General features: G+C 35.5%; 2 protein-coding genes across 2 annotated transcripts; one reads left to right on the top strand and one right to left on the bottom strand.

Annotated features, from left to right (window-relative positions):
- Nucleotides 1–356: 356 nt before the first annotated feature.
- On the top strand, nucleotides 357–6534 carry LOC105172276 (uncharacterized). Its single transcript, XM_011093655.3, has 6 exons — nucleotides 357–513; nucleotides 632–787; nucleotides 2936–3010; nucleotides 4001–4126; nucleotides 4573–4662; nucleotides 6254–6534. Exons 1-6 carry the CDS (start codon nucleotides 411–413, stop codon nucleotides 6331–6333), a joined length of 630 nt encoding a protein of 209 aa, XP_011091957.1. The 5' UTR covers nucleotides 357–410; the 3' UTR covers nucleotides 6334–6534.
- Nucleotides 6535–11197: 4663 nt separating this feature from the next.
- LOC105172312 (uncharacterized) lies at nucleotides 11198–12076 on the bottom strand. Its single transcript, XM_011093696.1, has 2 exons — nucleotides 11816–12076; nucleotides 11198–11734 (listed from the first exon to the last, which is right to left on the bottom strand). The coding sequence occupies exons 1-2, from the start codon at nucleotides 12074–12076 to the stop codon at nucleotides 11198–11200; spliced, it is 798 nt and encodes a 265-aa protein (XP_011091998.1).
- Nucleotides 12077–21546: the final 9470 nt, after the last annotated feature.

Raw genomic sequence — 21546 nt, forward strand, 5'->3', positions numbered from 1 at the left:
ATAGCAAATTACCCCCTATATTTTAGAAAAAGAAGCAAATTACCCTTTATCTAAACAATTGATACGGGATAATTTGCTTCCGTTTTTTAAACACATAAGATAATTTGCAAATACCTTTTTAAAAGGGATATTCGCTCATTTCACGTAACACATTGAGGTAAATTGCATTTAACTCTTTTTAAAATATATAAAAAGACAAATTTTCACACTATTATAATATTACATGGGGTTGCTTGTATTTTTTTCTCTTAATTAAGGTTGTAATATTTGGACTTTAGGTGATATATAATAAATATAGAAGAAGGAAGTAGCAGAAGCTTCTATAGAGAAAGAGTCAACCCATGAATACCCCTCTTCTCTTACATATATAATTATTACTTGCCTCCACTCTTCTTCAGGCATCCCACCAAATGGCTTTCTCTCACTTACGACTTCTCGTGGCGATTTCGCTGCTTTTGGCACCAATAGCAGCTAACGGAAACGATGTTCCTCCATCTCTCTCTCCCTTTTTCGGTACAGGACAAGTCTTCTCTCTCCTCTTTGCTTTCTGTATCTATATATGTATTAATACATATTTTTGACGGCATGGAGAGAGACACGGAATTAAAGCCTGCGCGGGTTGTTGTTTCAGAGAGCCTATGTGATGAGGTGGAATGTGGAAAGGGAAGCTGTGAGGCAGCTCCAGGCTATCCTTTCAACTTCAGATGCATCTGCCAGGATGGGTGGAAGCGTACGCGTCTAGATGATGAGCAAAACTTGGAGTTTCTCCCATGCATCATTCCCAACTGTTAGTCATCTCTATCTACTATTTTCTTAGCGGAAAAAAAAGATAATTTAATTTTGTGTTATGATATCGCAAATGAGCAAATTACCTAATTATAAAAAAATAAATAGTGATTTACCTTCATATATTTTTTAAAATACAACAATTTACCCCCTTATGATTATTTAAAATGAAGCAATTGCTTCATTTTAAAAAGTATAAAAGGATAAATTGCTATAATTTTTTCATAGGGGATAATATGCTCATTTTCAATAGCAAAGAGGGATAAATTGCTATTCACTCATTTAATTTTTGTGATATGAACAATGAGCCAAAAAATGTTTTATGAAAAAAATAACAAATTATTTCCTATATTTTGGAAAACGGAACAAATTACCCGTATCAGGGGGTAAATTGTTAATTTTATTTTAACATGGAGTTTTTTATTCATTTCACATATTATGAGAAGGGAAATTGCATTTAACCCATTTTCTTTCCACTAAATACCTTCTAATTATTCGGGTTGCATTATTTTATTTCAAATTTTACTGTATCTTCCATTTTATTTAATATATAAACGCACATAAATAACCCAATGTTTGTACACGTGATTGTATATTTAAATAAAATACAAAATACAATAGGAGTTATTTAAAAAAAAATCCAATCCTCTAATTATTGTAATCATAAAGTAAGTTTTTGGAGTGTGTAGGTTCACATCTGTGTGATATCCTAAATATAATTAGAATGTGTGAAATCTTGATATGTTCGGATGTATGTATTTATGTATCTATATATGTAGTTGAAGATTAGAATAAATTTGTATTTTTAGATATATAGCATTCTTAGAATTTTTGTTTTTTTGGAAAATTATAACGATATTCCTAAATTTGCTGGCATAATTACGAATATTCTTTCATTATTTAAAAAATTACAAATAATCCCTTAATTGTAACAATCGTCTAACAATTAGCCAATTTTGTTAGTCTTTGTTAGTTTTTTATCCATTTTTTATGGTGAACTGACCAAAATGCCCTTATGGACTATGAATTAATTTTATTTATTTTTTAAATTTTTTAATTTTTCATTGATTAAGTGGATAAATTTTTTAAATTCAACCCACTTTGTTCAATTTTTTTATATTTTTTTATTTTTTTTAAAAAAATACAGTAAAGTGCATAATTGACAATTTCATACCTCTATCCAAAAATTACATAATTTCATCAAATATCAGAAAAATATTTATAATTTTTCAAATAACAAGGTTATGCCAAACTCTAGGGAAGGTTGGTCTAATTGTTTTTTTAATTTTCAATGAATGATATAATAAAACCAAAACAAGAAAGGAAATATATTATATATAAATATTTATTAAATAGAAAATATTATTTTATATAAAATATATAATAGTTTAATAATATATACTATTTTTATTTAAAAATAAAAATAAAAACCTCAGCCCCACCCTACCCCACCCCACCCCCCCTTCCCCATCAATTCCCCCCCTCACCCGTTGCCTGGCCCCCTTCCCCATCACTGGCGTCCCCCACCTTCCCCCTTCTTCCCCTCTCCTGCTCCCCGCTCCCCGCTCCCCCCTGCCCCACCCATCGCCGCCCCAGGCGTACCCCTTCCCTATCGCCTGCTCCCCATCCCCAACCCTCGTCGCCCCAGGCCTCCCCCTTTCTCGTCGCCTGCCCCCACCCTTCCCCGATCGCTCGCCCATCCTTGTCGCAGTGGCCGTCGCCCCTTCCTCCTCCTCCTCCTCCCACCCCCTCCCCTGTCGTTGTTTCTCTCTCTCTCTATATATATAACTATTAATTATATATAATATAAATTTTTATATATTGTTTAAGTGTATATATTTATTTAAATTTAACGGTGGATTAAAATAAATCAAAATTTAGACCGTAGATTTATTAGTTTAATTTGAACCTTAAATTCAAATTAGATCCAACGGTTATTAAATAATATTAAAAATGTAATTTCATAAGGAGGTGTAATTTATTATTTTTTTAAAAAAAATAAGTTATTCATTTCGTATAACACATGTGGTAATTTGCATTTAACTCATTTTTTAAGGTTTTGAGTAAAATTGTGGTTGTTTAGCATCTTACATCTATATAAATTTACGTCATGTAGAATATTTAAGGCATTATTTATGTCGTGGTGCAGGTTCGCTTGATTACTCGTGTATGCCAGCTGCTCCTCCAGTTCCACCTACTCCCTACAACTTATCATTCTTTGACCGTAAGTTTCTTATGCCTTTCAACTTTGTTTTGTTGCTTTAAGAAGACAGTTATAATTATAGGGATAATGCATGCCTGTGATATATTTTCATTGTTATAAGGATAATTTAATAAAAAAAATTATTTAACCTGCAATAAGTTTGTAATAAGTCAATCGAGGATAAAATATCAAGTTTCATTCAATTCTTTTATTAATACCAGCAAATTAAGTGGAATTTTACTGACGGAGAAACTTATTTATTGGACAGAAGCATATCTCAGGAATACTAGATACAATTTTCAAACTACAGGGGATCTATGTGTAATTAAACTAAACTTCAGAAGAGGAAAATGTAATTGTCCTATAATTATATCATAAATTTCAATTATTAATAATTAGTATATAATAATTCAATAACTATTATTATTACAGTAAATCAATAATTATTATTAAAATAAACTAGCGCCCACGTATAAATAATAGTCCGACCTATAATTTTCTAATAATTAAACCTCAATTTTTTCAATTAAATTAGACTTGATTGACGGTTTTAACCTTATTAATTACTCTTCTTTGATTACGTAGAGTGTAGATTTCTTCAATAATATAGGTCTGTTTTATTAGTTTAAATTAAATAAATAAAGAGAAAAATATTATTTTAATTCGCTAAGTATGTCTAATTTTAATTTTAGTCCGATAACTATGTTTATTTTTGTCTTGTTTAGTAACTTACGAAATTGCTTACTTTTAGTCATCTGGTAGATTTTCAGACAATTTTACCCCTATGAATGCATATGGACTAAAACTGTCTTTTAAAAGTTGTATAGGGGTAAAATTGTTCGAAAATCTACCAGAAAACTAAAAGTAAGCAATTTCGTAAGTTACTGGATCTAAACAAAAATGGGCATAGTTATCGGACTAAAATAATACTTTTTTCATAAATAAATGATGTATATTTAAAAACTTTTATATATATATATAAATATATTGTATATTTGAATTGTTTGTCAGCTTGCTATTGGATCTATTGCGGAGAAGGCACATGCACCAAAAATAAAACACATACACACACATGCCAGTGCAATGCAGGCTACTCTAATCTCCTCAATATCTCCGCTTTCCCCTGTTACAGTGATTGTAAGATTTCTTTTCACTTTTCATCAATAATTAATAAGGGAAAAATATTATTTTAGTTCTCTAAATATGTCTAATTTTAATTTTAGTCCGATAATTATGTCCATTTTTATTTAGATCCGGTAACTTACAAAATTGCTTACTTTTAGTCCTCTGGCTGATTTTCAGATAATTTTACCCCTATGCAACTTTTGAAAGGCGTTTTAATCCATATGCACTATAGGGGTAAAATTGTTCGAAAATCTGTCAGAGGACTAAAAGTAAGCAATTTCGTAAGTTACTGGACCTAAACAAAAATGAACATAGTTATCGGACTAAAATTAAAATTAGACATACTTAGCGAACTAAAATAATATTTTTTTAAATTAATAATAATATTTTTGTTCTTATTAATTCATTGCATTAATCAAAATTAATAATATATATATATATATACTTAATGTTATTAGGTGCTATCGGGTCGGATTCGTGTCAAAAGCTTGGAATAAGAGTCTCCAAATCTACTTCGGACACCTCTCCTGCCGATGACACTAATCAAGGTAAGTGTTTAAACTAATGAATATTTTGATAATGGCCAATGAATATTTGATATAATTTTAACTAATTAAAATATTGAGTTTAATATAATTTACTCCGTGTGATATTATAAATGAGCTCTTTATAAAAAAAAAAAAAGAAGAGAAAATTGCAAGCAATCCCTTTGTAATATCACAAATGAGCAAATTACCCCCTTAAAAAAATAAATAGCGATTTACCTCTCTGTATTTTTTAAAATACAACAATTTATCTCCCTACATTTTTTGAAATGAAGCAGTTTACCTCCCTGTATAAGGAGGTAATTGTTTCATTTTTAAAAAGTATAGGAGGGTAAATTGCTATATTTTATTCATAGGGAGATAATGTGCTCATTTTCAATATCACAGGGGGATAAATTGCTATTCACCCTAAAAAAATAGTAGTTTATCCTATGTGTTGATTAAAATGAAGCAATTTAGCCCCCTATGTAAGGAGATGAATTGCTTCATTTATAAAAACACAGGGGAGTGAATTACTATATTTTTTTCAAAGGGAGTAATTTGATCATGTGCAATATCACATGGGGTTGTTTGCATTTTTTTTTCCTTAAAATATCTTTTGTAATTTTAACTGTATCCAATATTTTAGTCTCACTTGCACAAATAATGATTAATAACTGTTGCACATCGCAGTTAATTAGTCTTTACGACACTTTTTTATATTTAATCTAGTAATTAGTCATCACTAAAATTAAATAATATTTCTTCTAGCGTGTAAAAGTTTAAATTAATAAACATGAAAATTATTTTATATTTAACGTTTAATATTTTAAAAGGAAGATCTTTCATGAAACTTCAATTACAGATAAAAACATTTATACACGATTCACTTGAAGAAAATAACGCTAAATTAAGAAAAGTTACATAATGAATAAGGATTAATAATTTAAAATTTTGGGTTTAATGTAATTTATCCATGTGATATTATAAATGAATAAATAATTATTCTATAATTAAAAAATAGCAATTTACCTTCTTATACTTTTTATATGAAGCAATTTACTTTCCTGTCTGAAAAGGTAAATTATTTTATTTTAAAAAACACAGGGGGGTGAATTATTATATTTTAAAAAATACAGAAAAATAAGTTACTATATTTTTTTAATAAAAAAATAATTTGCTCATTTATAATATCATAGGGGATTGCTTGCATTTTCCGTTCAAATTTATGCTTGCAAATGTTCTCAATTTGTGAAAAGTAAAAAGTTACTGGACTATATTATCATTTGTACTTTTAACTAAAAATTAAAATGCCAAACACGTAATATTTAAGGATCAAAATTACAATTAAGCCTAATGAACAAATTGAACTATTCCTAGAAAATAAAGATAAAATTGAAGCACCAAATTATTTAATAATAAATCTTATTTATTGGCTAAAAGATTGTTGCCAATTTAATCAACGAGATAAAATACGATAGAACCAACACACTGATTATGAGGTGCCCATGTAAACTATCATATTATTCCTATTAATCATAATTAAATATTTACTGTAAATAAAAAAAATAAATATTCAACTCGAATTTTAACCCTCAACTCTTCATATATGCAGCTCCAACGATATTCTCTCTGGGGAAGTTCCATTGGATGACAATCTTGCTTGCATCTATTGGAATGATTTTCTTGAAATGAGGGTTTTTATTGATTGTTTGCCTGTATGTATCATTGGCCTTGTGCACTTTTCATACGCATACCATGACTTGTATTTTCGTAAATTGATTGAGAGGAGTATTTGGATTGCATATGTAGTACTATTGTATAGTTAGACATGTGGATGTATATAATAAATCTTAAAATAGAAAAAAACATTATATATATGTGCTATTTTTTTCACGTTTTATGTGTATTAATTTCTTTTTTTCGGGTAAATGTAAATTTCAATGAGTAAAGGGTACGATCGTATAATACAATAATGTTCAAAGTGTGGTTTCTCCCTCGACAGAGCAAAGGATACGCTATAATCTATAAAGTGCACAAGAACTAACAGAGGGAGGTAGTGTGACACTAAGTATTCTCTGCCGAATATCCTCTAAGATAAGGAAAGCTAGCGAGTTAGTCGTTCGATCCGTTTGCTCAAATCACCGTAGATTGCGTTCCCGCCATATATGATAAAAAGAAGAAGCCAACAATGTCCGATATGCTATGTTTATGATGTGTTTCCCTCTCCATTTTGCTGTTGGCCAAGTAATATCCCGTAGCCAGTTACAGTTAGGCCAACAAAAATGTACAGACCATCTAAGGACTTGTAAGCATGGTCGAGAATACTAACACCTGAAGAACAAATGATTATGTGATTCGGACACTTCTTCATCAGACAATATACAGGGGCCTACGTAGGAGAGCCATGGTTTATCGGCAGTGGAAAATTTCTCCTAGATTGCGATCCATAGGATGAAGGTATGTCGCAAAATCTTCAAGGAACCCGAAAGTAGTGAGGACCAGCCTACCTTGGGTCCTGGTGGATTTAGGTATCGAAAAAGAGATGCTATAGTAGGTAGCCCATCCTTATACTGCCATATAATGAAATCATTCCCTCATGAATCGTAGGTAGCGTCTATAGGATTTCCATATACTCAAGGCGATGTGGATTGATGGGCCAATGCTATTGTCCATCCAAAATAACACAACTGAGTTTTTCCTAAACGCCTAGAACTAGGTACCGCGGTCCTTGCCGAATATCTGTGAATTAAAGAGCCAAGAGCATGCCACGGATCCTACTAAAGTTAGACTGAAGACCCATCTCCAATGTGAAACTCCACCATCGGCCTCAATAAGGTACGCAAGCAAAGGAGCTTTCTCCATCTCCACGAACCTCTGCGTTCTGGAGTTGTCTAAATAGACGCTTCTCGTAGACGCCCATTATGCAACCACTCTACCCAAATGGATGTCCTATCACAGCGTATCAGATCACATAGCTTTTTGCAAATGAGTGCATGGTTTAGGGTTGCAATATCACGCAATCCTTGACCACCTTCCTCAATTAGTTTACAAACATCCCTCCAAGCGACTTTTGCATATCCCTGATTTATCGTTCCTTTCCATAGGAATGTACGCAGTCGTTTCTCAATCTCTCGAATAACCCCTTTATGAAGGATAAAAGTGGAAGCCCAATAGATGCTTAATGCCATGAGAACGGATTTAATGATTTGAATACGGCCTGCATAAGATAAGGCTAGACCTTCCCATCACTAAGTATTGCAACCATGTTTCGTCGACAGGAGACGTAGGTCATCTATGCAATTTGGGTGGGTTAGTTGCCAAGGTAATCGACTGACTGGACTGACGAACATGAATCATCATATGAAATCCTTGAGGGCTTGATCGGTATGACTGAGATTGCTAGTTTCAATAGTACAAGATTAGTCCTTGAATTTTAGGAATCATGGCAATCACGTGCATAGGAAGACTGTATCTTGGATATGACGATCGATGGTTGTGTCGTTGTTAGGATAGATGACCAGAAAGCCAATTAAATTAGCCTGAATGTAATCTATTTTTACAGTTTCTCGATATCATATAATATTATTTAGTGAATAAAATGAGTGTTCGCTTTTGGCTTTTCTCTTTGTTCTTCTCATTCCGTATGTTTATAATTACTTAAACATCACAACAAAACCTACATACCATTTCGACAACCATGAAGTTGGACTGCACATTGGATGACGATCATGAAATCAACTTTCAAAAGGTTAGGTCTAAAACACTCCAAGTCGAGGACCTTGAGATTAGGCATCGATTGTCCTATGAAAACTTGCACTAAGAGTTGCATTCATTTGATGAGTGCCGCATTTCACGGAGACAAACGTAGGACGTCTATGTGATCTTAGTGGGTTGATCAGCTAGGTGTCGAATCAACTGGACTGACTCGTAGGGATAATCATATGGAAGCCTTGGTGCCATGGTAGGTATGATTTGAATCTCCGACTCTGATAGTATGGGAGTAGTCCTCCGACTTGAGGAATCATGGCAATCATGTGCACACGATAACTGTATCTTGGATCTAACGAGAGGTGATTGTGTCACAAACATGGTCATTATAAGTCTTGTCTAGTGCAGTCGGAATATGTAGCAAAGACGGTGACTTTCAAGAGGAGGATCCGTCCCCTTTCAATATATGATGGAGGTATCTCCTATGCACCTGGAGACTCGTTCACGCCTTATAAACCTCTGGCCACAATGATTGGTCGAATGGGAAAAGGAGGTTCTTGTATCGAGCAATTAAGCGTAACACGGTTCTCAAGTAACTGAAGCATAGATAGCTTATCCCGAATGGGAAGCGACACCAAATTCCATACTCTAGACTAAGGTCGAGAGACGGTGGACGGAAAGACTGTACCCATATGGACTCAGGAACCTAAATATTACAATGGATATTCTCTTAGTCTCTAGTGCCATAGACCGTTGCTAGATGGTATCCATGATAGCGGGCTTTCTTGATCAAGGGTTGATCAAGAACGACTAATTAAATTAGATTTAGTTAATCGGTAGTGTTGGACATTATCCAAGTTTAGTTAAAAGGTGAACCTAAAGAATCATATACAAATCACCGAGAAAGAACAAGGAATTAATCTAGAATTAATTCCACAAGGTGTAAGTAATTGGATTACTCACACATGGATATCCATTGGATGGATACCCCAATTTAAATTAATTTAAAATTAAATTAATTGGATTAATTTAAATTGAACTTGTCTTTATTAATTAATGAATTGGATTATTAATTAATAAGAGACATTTTCAATTAAAATTCGTTGGGCCTTTAATTTATTCTATAAATTCGAGCCATTTATTAAGGCCCACTAGCAAATTGGTGGAAGGAGAGTTGACTAAGAAGATTATATTTTTGGTAAGTAAAAACTTGGTCAAAATTAGAATTCTCTCTATCTAGACGAGATGGAAGGGTTACCAAATAGATAAAAGAATGTATCTAGAAACATTTCTATTTATCTGTACAAGGTATATATGTATGCATTGTACGTAATTATTTAGAAAATAATTTACATAATACACAACACAAAATCTCTCCCTCTCCTCTTCACATTCGGCCGCCCCTCCCCTTTCTCAGTAAGGTGAGATTTTTGTCTTGATCTCTTCTAGTAAAGAGATCAAGGCCTCGTTCACTTCGGTGTAGTGTGGACTGTGGACCTTGTTTAGACAATTGTTGTTTGGAACCTCGAGTGAACAAATTCAATGCGAGTAGCCATTTGGAAGCTTGAAATTACAAGAGGTAATTTTGGCTTTTTTATATTCATGATTCTTTTTTATTTTCTCAACCATAGCTCTTATGAATTATTTTGTCATTTTTTATTTTATACTACATTGAGTGCCCGGGAACACAAGGGTACACCCATTTGTACGACCGTTTAAGTTTGATATTGCTATTTCTCGCCTATCACTTTTGCTGGCGCGTTCCCGGGCCGATCCGCTTGCATCTTTTAAATGGTATCAGAGTCCGATTCGATCTAGAAGCTATTGGTTTTGTGTGATGAGCATGTAAATGTATTTTATGGTTCTTTGAAGCAAGGTTTTATTGCTTATGTTATTGATAATCATATGCAGAATTTAATTTATTTAATTTTGTGATTATTTAGATGATTTAAGTGTTTAAGAAAAATTAATTTTTTTCTGTAAATACTTGATTTTTATTTTCAATTTATTGTGTAGAATAAAAAAATTGTTAAAAGGCACTGTAGCAATGCACTGGCGGCCGACACTGTGGATGCTCGCACGGCCGTCTGGGCACGACTGCAGGCCGACGTGAATGGCAGGGCCATTTTTTCGCCGTTTCTCCAAAATATTGAATTTTTTTATTTATGCATAATTATGATTAATTATTAATTTTGTTGATTTAATTTTTGATTAAATTGGATTTTTTCTAAAATTATCTTGCTTGATTAATTTAGTTTATTTTGTGCATTTGATGCACATATTTTTTTTATCCTTTTAATTGTAATTTTAAACTTGTCTTTTCTGCATATAATTATTTTTGTGATATTAGATATCATGTCCTTTTTATTATATATGGTATGCATGATATATGTCTAGCATGTTTAATTGGATTGTTATGCTAATTGGATGACAACGGATGATCACGATGCACTTGACCATTTGTATGTATTATTATTTATCTTGGGTGGTCCCATGTGCCCTTTGTATTTTATCTCTTCTTCTCTCATTTTTTGTCTTGGAATAATAAGGCTTATTTTTCTTCTCAATTATGTACTCTCCCCGACTTTTGATCCGGCTTCTTTCCATTGTAATGCACTCCGGCAGTTGTAGAGTTCCCCATGAAAACACACTCGCCGTCTGTTGTGTCACTAAGTTCATGAAATAGTGTTTTGTTGGAGAAGAAATGCCTGGATGCGTTAGTGTCTAGTATCCAGTCTTCTTTGTTCTCTACTAAGTTGGCTTCTACAACTACCGCAACGATGATCTCATCATTTTCAGCTAGATTGACTTATGGAGTAGATTTAGTGGTTGGTTTTTGGTTTGTCTTTTATTGATCCTTTCTTTGGTAGCACTGGTACGCTTTGTGTCCTAATTTCCCACAGTAGTAGCACGATATTTTGTTCTTTTGGATCTTGCCGTCAGGTCCTTTGAACATCTTGTGTTGATTGTTCTTTTGAAAGACTTTTTCTTTATTCTGGTGAAACCTGTTTTTAGATCCAGCAGACTCAACAAGGTTAGCTTTAACTAAAAGAGAAGAGAGGGAAGTTTCCTTATCTTTTAGGCGATTTGCTTCTTCCATTCTCATATGGCTGATTAATTCTTGAAGTGTTAGATCCGTTTTCTTGTGCTTCAAGTGGTTGCGATATTCACTCCAAGTAGGAGGGAATTTTTTCAGTAGTACGTTGGCTTGTAAATTTTCACACATTTTCATATCCTCGCTCAGCACTTCAATTACTAGGTTCTCGTACTCATGGATTTTGTCCATTATAGGCTTCTTATCGATCATTTGAAATTGAAGCCATTTACCGACGACGTATGTTTTCCTTCCAGTGTCATCACCTCTGTATCTTGCCTGCATTGTAGTCTAGATTTTTTTGGCACTCTTACAGTTGACAAATAAATCGAACAGAGAATTATTCATATGATTAAATAGGTGACCTCTCACCGTTTTATTGTCTCTGTCGTATTTCAGTTTTGCCTCAGCCTCAGATTTTGTGGTCGTCCCTTCTGTGGAGATCGTCGCTGCAGTAATGGCAAGAGTGGAGATTTCTGCTGGAGTTTCCAGTGGATTCTGGAACAGCACATAGTCCACGTCCAATTGTTCAAAAAATATGAGCAACTTTTGTGACCATCGTTTATAGTTGGTCCCGTCAAGTGGCTCTAGTTTGGAGAGGTCAGGCAGTGTTTTAGTAATTGGAACAACCATTATAACAATAATTTTGCGTTCAACTACTGGAAAAATTAAAGACTGTGCCATGGAGAACCATTGTCTTGAAAGCGAAATTTCGGTACTACAGTGGTGTAGAAGTATAAACCGATCGCTCTGTTAACACAGTTATAACTCTCTTACACGCGCACTCGTGGAAGAGAGCTTGGAACAACGAACAAAAACACTCAGAAGGGAAGAAGAGAAAGCAGTGAAAGAAAGCAAATGGAATTGTTCTCGAAATGTTGGTGTGTAAAATAAAATGAACTTAAGCTCTATTTATAGGACCATACATTAGTTGTTGGAAAAATTGGGACTCTATCCCATCCACAAATAATCCAACGGATTTATTAATATTTAGGAGCAAAATTGGATTTTAGAAGTCTTTGATGATTAGGAGTCCGAAAAGATTAGTCATTTCCAACAATTGTTAGTCATCAATCGCCTAATATAAATGCAGATGGTTTTGAGAGAAGGAGTGGGTTTTGTCTATTTGCAATTTTTTTACGCAATCTTATATATTACATTTCAAAGAGTAATCAGGTGAAATTGGCTAATGGACTGTGAAAGAAGCCAGTGTTTTGATCTCGCTATTGGAGTCGGTGAGTCTTAGCTCATCATTCCATGTATCTCTTCTATGTTAATGACCTCATTGAGTTTTTGTTAAAACCTCAGATTGGTTACTTTATTTTCAGAGTTAACATAACCCTTTCTAAGTTTGATTAATTTATTTTCAGTAGAATAGGATTTTTTCTGAGGTCTTAAATTTCGTTATAAAGGAAGACAAAGGAGGAGTTACAAGGCCCATTAGTGTATTAATGGGTAATCACCTTTGTAATGGCATAAGGCCACCTTAGATAAACCTAAAATTTACTACGGGCTTAGTGAGTTGCATAGGTTGGGCTCATGATCATCCAATAGGGGTGTGCTAGGTTACATTACATGCGATGTATTTATTTAAATGCTATAAATATTTGATACTTATGTATGCAATATGTTTATGTGAGGAGGTCTCGGTCAATACTGAAACTTAACTCTCATTTGGTTGGACCAAGTTAAATATTAGGCCCATAAAGAACTTGAATGAAAATTGTTTTGACCTATCCAAACTTTCTATCCACAACAATGTAGTAAGGAAGCTACCACTACCCAAATGTGGTCTCACGCGTCATGGCACATTTGGAATAAAGAAAATTTGAACCATTGTTGTGAACAAAGGAACATATTCATCGTTTTCCTGTCTCACGAGTAACATGATTCGCTTGGAGTTCTCAGGATCAAAAGAAGAGGCGGGGGAAAACATCTTTGGAATCTCATGGGATGAGAATGGTATTAAATACCTCCCACAAGGCTCTTTCCATGTGAATCGTAAAAGCAGGACATGGTAAATTGTGCTTGTGGATCCCAAGCTCACTAGGAAACGGTTTCTCAAAACCCCACTTGAGAGTTATGGGCTTCCGTATAAATAGTGGGAGAGTTAAAAACTAAAAGACATATCTTAAACTTGCTTATAATATTTTGATCATTTGCTGATTCTGTTTTATCATTTTTTACATTATATAGAAAATGTCTAAAAACCCTTTAACTATGATTATGGAGACTAACAAATTCAATGGCGCGAACTATAACAACTAGCTGCAAAATCTAAAGGTTGTCCTAGATTTAGAAAACCAACGCTATGTCTTGGACAAGCCGCTCCAGACGGCCTTGCTGGAAGGATCCTCGCCTGAAGATCGTGTTACGTTCGAAAAGTGGCTTGAGGACAACGGTAAGGTCTTCAGTATCATATTGGCTTCAATGACTATACATTCAGAGGCGGTATGATCGATTGGAAGATGTTCCCTCGATAATGCTCCGAATGAAAGAGGTTTATGCGGTTCCTCACAGGCATATTAGATATGTTGCCATAAAAGCATTTGTGGGGACGAAGATGGCTGAGGGGTCTTCTGTACAAAGTCATGGAGTCAAGATGCTATCCTTAGTGGAGAAGCTGAAAGACCCCAAAGTTGAGATTGATAATGACACGTACATTGACGTGATCCTCCTCCCTCTTCCTCCGTCCTATGATCCATTTATTATTAACTACAACATGAACAGACTTGAGAAGTCTATTCATAAGTTAATTAATATGCTGGTTCAATATGAGGCAACAACCCACAAGTCTGTGCCGGCAGTATTGGTAGGAGAGGATTCAACCTCCAAGGCTTAAGGCAAGAAGGTTGGACGTTGGAAGAGGAACAAAGGAAATGGAAAACCTATCACAGCCACTCTAGCACTCCAAGCACCCTTACTGCCCCGATGGGAATGGGCAAAGGAAAGAGAAAGTTGGCGGTTCACAATAGTCGAGGACAAATGATATCTGCATGCATTGCCAAGGAAATGGGCATTGGAAGAAAGAGTGCTCCCAACTCCTCTCCAATCCAGGTATGTTTGTGATTGAAATGAATATGATAGCTAATTCTGCTACTTGGGCATTGGATACTGGCTATCGAGCTCACATTTGCAATAACTTGCAGGTACTGGAAAGAAGCGGAAAGCTAAGTAAGGATGAGATGACCTTGAGACTAGGTGATGGCAAGGCCGTTTCTACGGAAGCCGTGGGATCTCTCAACTTAGTTATTAGCAATCATATTCAGATAGAATTAAAGAAATATTACTATGTACCGAGCATGATCAAGAATATTATTACTATTTCTATTTTAGACAGTGATGGTTATGCATTTACGATCAATAAAGATGGTTTTTATTTGATGAAAGATAACGTCTTTCATCTGCTTGGTATATAGACAAATGGTCTTTTATATTCTCCAACAGTCTAATTGAATTATGACTGTCCAACATAAATGAAAATTGGATAATCATAACAACGCATAGATTTGGCACGGGGGCTAGGCCATATCTCTAAGGATAGGATGAGAAGGTTGGTGGACTTAAAAAGTCTAAACGTAGACGATTTGGATAATCTACCAACTTGCGAATCCTATCTAAAAGGAAAAATAACCAAGGAACCTTTTTTTGGTCAAAGTATGCTTGCCAGCAGTCTATTGGATTTAATCCATATGGATGTGTGTGGACCATTAAATACTCCATCTAGAGGATGATACTCATACTTCATAACCTTTTTCGATGATCACTCACGGTATGGTTATGTTTATCTTATGAGGTACAAGTCTGAGGTCTTTGGAAGGTTCAAAAAATTCAAACTTCAAGTAGAGAATCAAACTGACCGTAAAATCAAAATCCTTCCATCGGACCCAGGTGGAGAGTATTTGAGTGTTGAGTTCATGAATACTTAAAAGACAATGGAATTCTCTCTCATTGGACTTCTCCTACAATGCCACAACTTAAGGCTCTTGAGACGATGGCCAAGTTGCTCAACATGGCGCTATCCAAGATAGTACCCTAGACGCCATACGAGATATGGGATGACAAACCTACATCCTACAAGTACTTGAGAGTTTGGGGTAGCCCCGCATACGTCGAGAGGCTAGTGGGAGACAAACTAGAATCGAGGTCTAGTTTGTGTAGGTTTTTCAGATACTCGAAAGAAATTGTGGGGTACTATTTTTATGATCCATCTGAACAAAAGATTTCTATCTCAAGAAACACAGTGTTCTTGAAAAATGATTTTTTTTGGGTAAATGTAATTTGCATTAACAAAAAATAGTAGTACAACAAGTTGGTCTTCAGTAGGTTTTTCCCCAACAGGCCAAGGGATATACCATAATCTATAAAGAGCACTTGTACTAACAGAATCGGACAAATTAATACTCAGAATCCTCTGTCTAACATCATCAACAATCAATCTAGCCAACGTTGTCGGCGTCCTCTCGACTTGTTCAAACCGCCTGATACTCCTCTCCTTCCATATGTGGTAAACGCATGAAGCGAGTAAAGCTCGAAAGGCTATGTTGACAATATGTTTGCCCCTCTATTTCCGTGCGGCCCACTCAATGTCTATTGTCCAATCCCGATTAGGCCATGCGAACCAAACCAACCTTCGAACCTCCGTAAGACATCTCTTGCTAAACTGAAAATGAAAGAATAGGTGATCATGTGTCTCTGTTGCCCTCGCATCACATAAAACAAAACCACCAAGATGGGAAAGCCATGGTTTGTCCATCATGGGTAGCTTGCTGAGTAAAGCCATCCACAAAATGAACAAATGGCGCAGGATTTTCAAGGACCCCGAAAGTAGTAAAGTCGAAGCAACTTTCGTCCCCAGTGGATCAAAGAGCTAGTAAAGTGTCTGGGATGTGGGTTGGCCTTTTGCAAATCTCCATAAAATACGATTTTTCCTCTGTGGATGTGAGGAAGGGAGTGAGTGATCTCCAAGCATTCGAAGTCCGTGATAAGCAGCCATCGCCAATCTCCTCCATCAATGACTATGCTCAATTTGGCGGCCTCATAAATTCCTAGCAAATTCGGCGCCCGTGGGAATTTGTCGATAAGCGGCCCTAACTAATGCCATGGGTCCTGCTAAATAAAAAAATCCCTTCCGTCCCCAATCTGATAATCAACCATCGGTCGAAGGAAAGGGCGAAGGCGTAGCATCTTCCTCCAACCTCATGATCCCCGATCCTCACACACCGTCCAGATAGAAGTGTCGTGTAACCAACCATGATAGAGCCACTCCACCCAAACCGATGTCCGATCACATCTTATCACCTCATAGAGTTTCTTACTCATCAAGGCACGATTTAAATGAGCAATATCTTTAATACCTTGACCCCCTTCCTCCACGGGTTGACACACCTCCTTCCATGCAACCTTAGCATAACCACTGTTTCCCGTTCCTTTCCATAAGAAGGTTCTCAATTTTTTTCTCGATTTCTTTGATAGATACTGCTTGAAGAGTGAAGTGAGATACCTCAGCAAAATGATGTACGTCATTTGTACCTATGGTTTCCACTAATAGTGATCCAGTCCTCCATAGGTCGACTAGAGTATCCCAACCACCTGATAGGTATAGGTTCTTGGGCCTGACTAGTCAATTAGATAATGATCCAAGGATATACGGAGAAGCGATATCAAACATTAACTCAGATAAGTGGCTTGAAGCCTTGAGATCCGAAATGGACTGGTTGGGTTGAAATCAGGTCTAGACCCTCGTAGACCCACCTAAGCCGTTAAACTTGTTAGGTGCAAATGGATCTACAAACTTAAGCTTGGAGCTAATGGAGAGGTTACTGCCTTTAAGGCCAGACTCGTGGCAAAATGATATATTTAACGGCTTGGGGTCGACTTTGAGGAAACCTACTCGTCTGTAGCTATGGCCAAGTCCATTTGTATACTGCTTGTCATATCACCATGGTATGACTATGAAATATGACAGATAGCTGTGAAAACGGCATTCCTTAACGGCTTCATTAAGGAAGAGATCTACATGGATCATCTAGAGGGTTTCACTTCTATTGAAGAAGACCAAAAGGCATAGGTCCATCTACGTCCTCAAACAAGCTTCCCAAAGCTGGAGTACGGGTTTTAATGAAGTTATACAGGGTTATGATTTCATAAAAAATGAGTTTAATCCTTGTATATATAACAAGATCAGTGGGAGCTCAGTTGCGTATCTTGTACTTTATGTGGACGACATCCTGCTCATTGGGAATAATGTTAAGATGTTGGGAGATATTAAAACTTGGTTGTCCACTCAATTCTTCATGAAGATTATGGGTGAGGCTTCCTACATCCTTGGCATTAAGATCTACAGGGATAGATCTAAAAGGATGTTAGGATTAACCCAATCTTCGTACATTGAGAATATGTTGAAGAGATTCAAAATGAAAAACTCAAAATGAGGATTCCTTCCGTTGAGGCACGAAATTAAGCAGTCTAAGAAACAGTCTCCCAAGACTGATGAGGAACTTAAGCAGATGTCAGATATCCCCTATGCTTCAACCGTAGGCATCATTCAATATGTTGTCTAGTGTACTACACTTGATGTTGCGTACACTTTAAGCGTAACAAGCAGATGTTAGGCGTATACCAGAGAGACATACTAAGTGCAGTCAAGACCATAATCAAGTACCTGAAAAGGACTAAGGATATGTTCTTGATATATGATGGCGGAGAATTGATACTGGAACGCTACAGCGATGCTAGATTCCACTCGAACGATGATGATGCCAAGTCTCAATCGAATTTTGTATTCAAGCTGAATGATGATGTAAATGCTTGGAAAAGTTCCAAGAAGGCTATCAGAACGGATTCCACCATGAAAGTTGAATATATAGCAACTTTAGAAGTAGCTAAGGAAGCGGTTTAGACGAAAAACTACATCCAAAAGTTGGGTGTAGTACCTAGCATTGCTGAGCCGATAGTTATCTTCTGTGATAACAATAAAGAGATAGCACAAGCAAAGGAACGGAGATCTCATCACTGTCCTAAACTCAATCTTAGACGCTACCATCTACATAGAGATGGTGAGCAGAGGTGATATTCAAATGGATCGAGTCAGCTTAACAGAAAACACAACAGATCCACTTACTAAACCAGTGTCGCAAATTGGTCATGCTCAGCATCTTGATAAGATGGGTTTGAGATTGATTGGTGATTGGCTTTAGATCAAGTGGGAGATTGTTAGAATAGATGACTAAAAAGCCAATTATATTGGCCTGGATGTAATCTGTTTTGAGAATTGCTCGATATTATGTAATATTATTTAGTGAATAAAATGAGTGTTCACTATTGTCCTTTTACTTTGTTGTGCTCATCCCGTATGTTTATATTTACTTAAACATCACAACAAAGCCCACTGACCATTTGGTCAACCATGCAGTTGGACTGTGCATTAGATGACAGTCATGAAATCAACTGCCAAAAAGGCTAGGTCTGAAACGTTCCAAGTTGAGAACCTCGAGTGTCCTATGGAGACTTGCACTAAGATTCACGTTCATTTGATGAGTGCCACATTTCAGGACATCTATGCGATCTTAGTGGGTTGATTGGCTAGGTGTCGAATTGACTAAACTGACTCATGGGGATCATCATATAGAAGCCTTGGAGGCTTGGTCAGACTTGAGGAACCACAGCATTCACGTGCATAAGATGATTGTATTTTAGATCTAGCGAGAGGTGATTGCGTCACAGACATGATCATTATAAGTCTTATCCAGTGTGATCGGAATATGTAGCAAGGGTGGTGAGTTTTAAGAAGAGAATTCATGCCCTATCAATATATGACGGAGGTATCTCCTATGCACTTGGAGACACGTTCACACCTTATGAACCTGTGGCTATAGTGATTGGTCGAATAGGAACAGGAGGTTCCTATTTGAAGAATTAAGCGTCATATGAACCTGTGGCTACAGTGATTGGTCGAATAGGAACAAGAGGTTCCTATGTCGAACAATTAAGCATAAACGTGGTCTCAAGTAATTAAAGGATAGATACCTAGTATAGGATGAGAACCGATACCAAATTCCATGCCCTAAACTAAGGTTAGAAAGTGGTAGATGGAAGGACCATACTCGTATGGACTCAGGAGCCTAAATATTTACACGGACATTTACCTAGTCTCTAATTCCATGGATCGTTGCTAGAGGGGACCCGTGGTAGCATGATCAAGGGTTGATCAAGAACGACTAATTAAATTAAATTTAATTAATCGATAGTGTTGGACACTAGCCCAAGTCTAGTTGAAAATTGAACCTAAAAAATCACACACAAATCACCAAGGAAGAACAAGAAATTAATTACACAATATATAAGTAATTGGATTACTCACACATGGGGATCCATTGGATGGATTATCCAAATTAAATTAATTGAATTAATTTAAATTGAGTTTGTCTTTATTAATTAATGAATTGGATTTATTAATTAATGAGAGACATTTTGGGCTTGATTATTTAATTAGATTAAATACCTATTGGGCTTAATTAATTGGATTTAATTAAAATTCATTGGGTTTTGAATTTATTTTATAAATATGACCCATTTATTAAGACACACTAGCAAATTGGTGGAAGGAGAGTTGTCCAAGACAATTATATTTTTGGTAAGTGCAAACTTGGTCAAAATTAGAATCCACTTTATTTGGAATAGATGGAATGGTTACCTTATAGATAAGAAAATGTATCTAAAAACATTCCGTTTATACAAGGTATATCCATCCTAAATAATTTACACAATACACAACACAAATCTCTCCCACTCCTCTACACATTCGGTCGCCCCTTTCTTAGTAAGGTGAGATTTTTGTCATGAGCTCTTCTAGCAAAGAGATCAAGGCCTTATTTATTCCTACTTGGTGTGGACCTTGTTCAGAGAGTTGCTGCTTTGGAACCTTGAGTGAACAAATTCAACGCGAGTAGCCGTTTGGAATCTTGAAATTACAAGAGGTAATTTCGGTTTTTTATATTCATGCTTCTTCTGTATTTTCTCAACCATAGCCTCGTATGAATTATTTTATCATTGTTTATTTTCATACTACATCAATCGCCCGGGAACACCAAGGGTATATCCCTTGGTATGACCATTTAAATTTTATGTTGCTATTTCTCGCCTATCGCTTCCGCTAGAGCATTCCCGGGCCGATCCGCTTGTGCCTTCAATCATGAGGCATGGTCATCATAAATCTTATCAAGTGTAGTCGGAGTATGTTGTAAGGATGGTGGAAACCAAGATAGAATCTGTCCTCCGTCAATAATGTGATAGTCGTGTTTCCTGTAAGCTCTGGGACCTAGTTATGCCCTCAAAATTTGTGGCCACAGTGACTGACTGAATGGGATAGGTTGCTGGTTGCATTAGTAGGATAAACGAGGACTCGAGTTATAAGTATATATGTCTAGTCTAGGATGAGAACTGACTTCCAATTCCATGCTCTAGACTAATGTCGGCAGACGATAGATGGAGGGATTGTACTCATATGAGACTCAAAGCTAAATATTCATGTCACTATTTATCTAGTCTCTAGTGTCATGGATTATTGCTAGAAGGCCACCCATGATAACGGGCTATTTTTGATTATTAGTTAATAAAAATAATTAATTAAATTAGATTTAATTAATTGTGTTGGTCACATATGCCCAAATCTAGTTGAAGGTCAACCTAAAGAGTTACACAGTTTCCACTTGAATAGGATGAGATTAATTTGGAATTAATTCCAAAAAAATTGAATTAATTTAATTGGATTAAATTAATTTTTGGAGGGAATAAATAATTTGACCATTTATTTACATCAATTCAATGGATGAATTAGTTGAGATTTAATTAATTGGATTAATTAAAATTTAAGTTAATTCTTAAATTAATTGGATTAATTTATTTGGACTTGGTCCAATTCATAAATTGAATTTATAAATTGAAAATGAGATAAAGGCTTTAGATTTTAATTGGATTAAAAGATATGGAGTTTAATGTTGGGCTTGTAAATGAATTTGATTTAATTTAAGTCCATTAGCCGTAGGTTTGATTTAATTTTAATTAAATTAATCCCTATCCATTAAACACAAGCCTAAAGCCTT

This window comes from Sesamum indicum, linkage group LG10 (genome assembly GCF_026168435.1).
Source record: "Sesamum indicum cultivar Baizhima isolate 11 linkage group LG10, ASM2616843v1, whole genome shotgun sequence".
Lineage (NCBI taxonomy): Eukaryota > Viridiplantae > Streptophyta > Magnoliopsida > Lamiales > Pedaliaceae > Sesamum > Sesamum indicum.

Bases quoted from the DNA above. Each gene is read 5' to 3' on its own strand.
- LOC105172276 (XM_011093655.3), top strand. From the start codon at position 411: ATGGCTTTCTCTCACTTACGACTTCTCGTGGCGATTTCGCTGCTTTTG. The intron at 514-631 runs GTACAGGACAAG...TTGTTGTTTCAG, and splicing joins ATCTCTCTCTCCCTTTTTCG to AGAGCCTATGTGATGAGGTG. The intron at 4,127-4,572 runs GTAAGATTTCTT...TAATGTTATTAG, and splicing joins TTTCCCCTGTTACAGTGATT to GTGCTATCGGGTCGGATTCG.
- LOC105172312 (XM_011093696.1), bottom strand. From the start codon at position 12,076: ATGGTTGTTCCAATTACTAAAACACTGCCTGACCTCTCCAAACTAGAG. The intron at 11,735-11,815 runs GTGAGAGGTCAC...AAAAAAATCTAG, and splicing joins ACGACAGAGACAATAAAACG to ACTACAATGCAGGCAAGATA.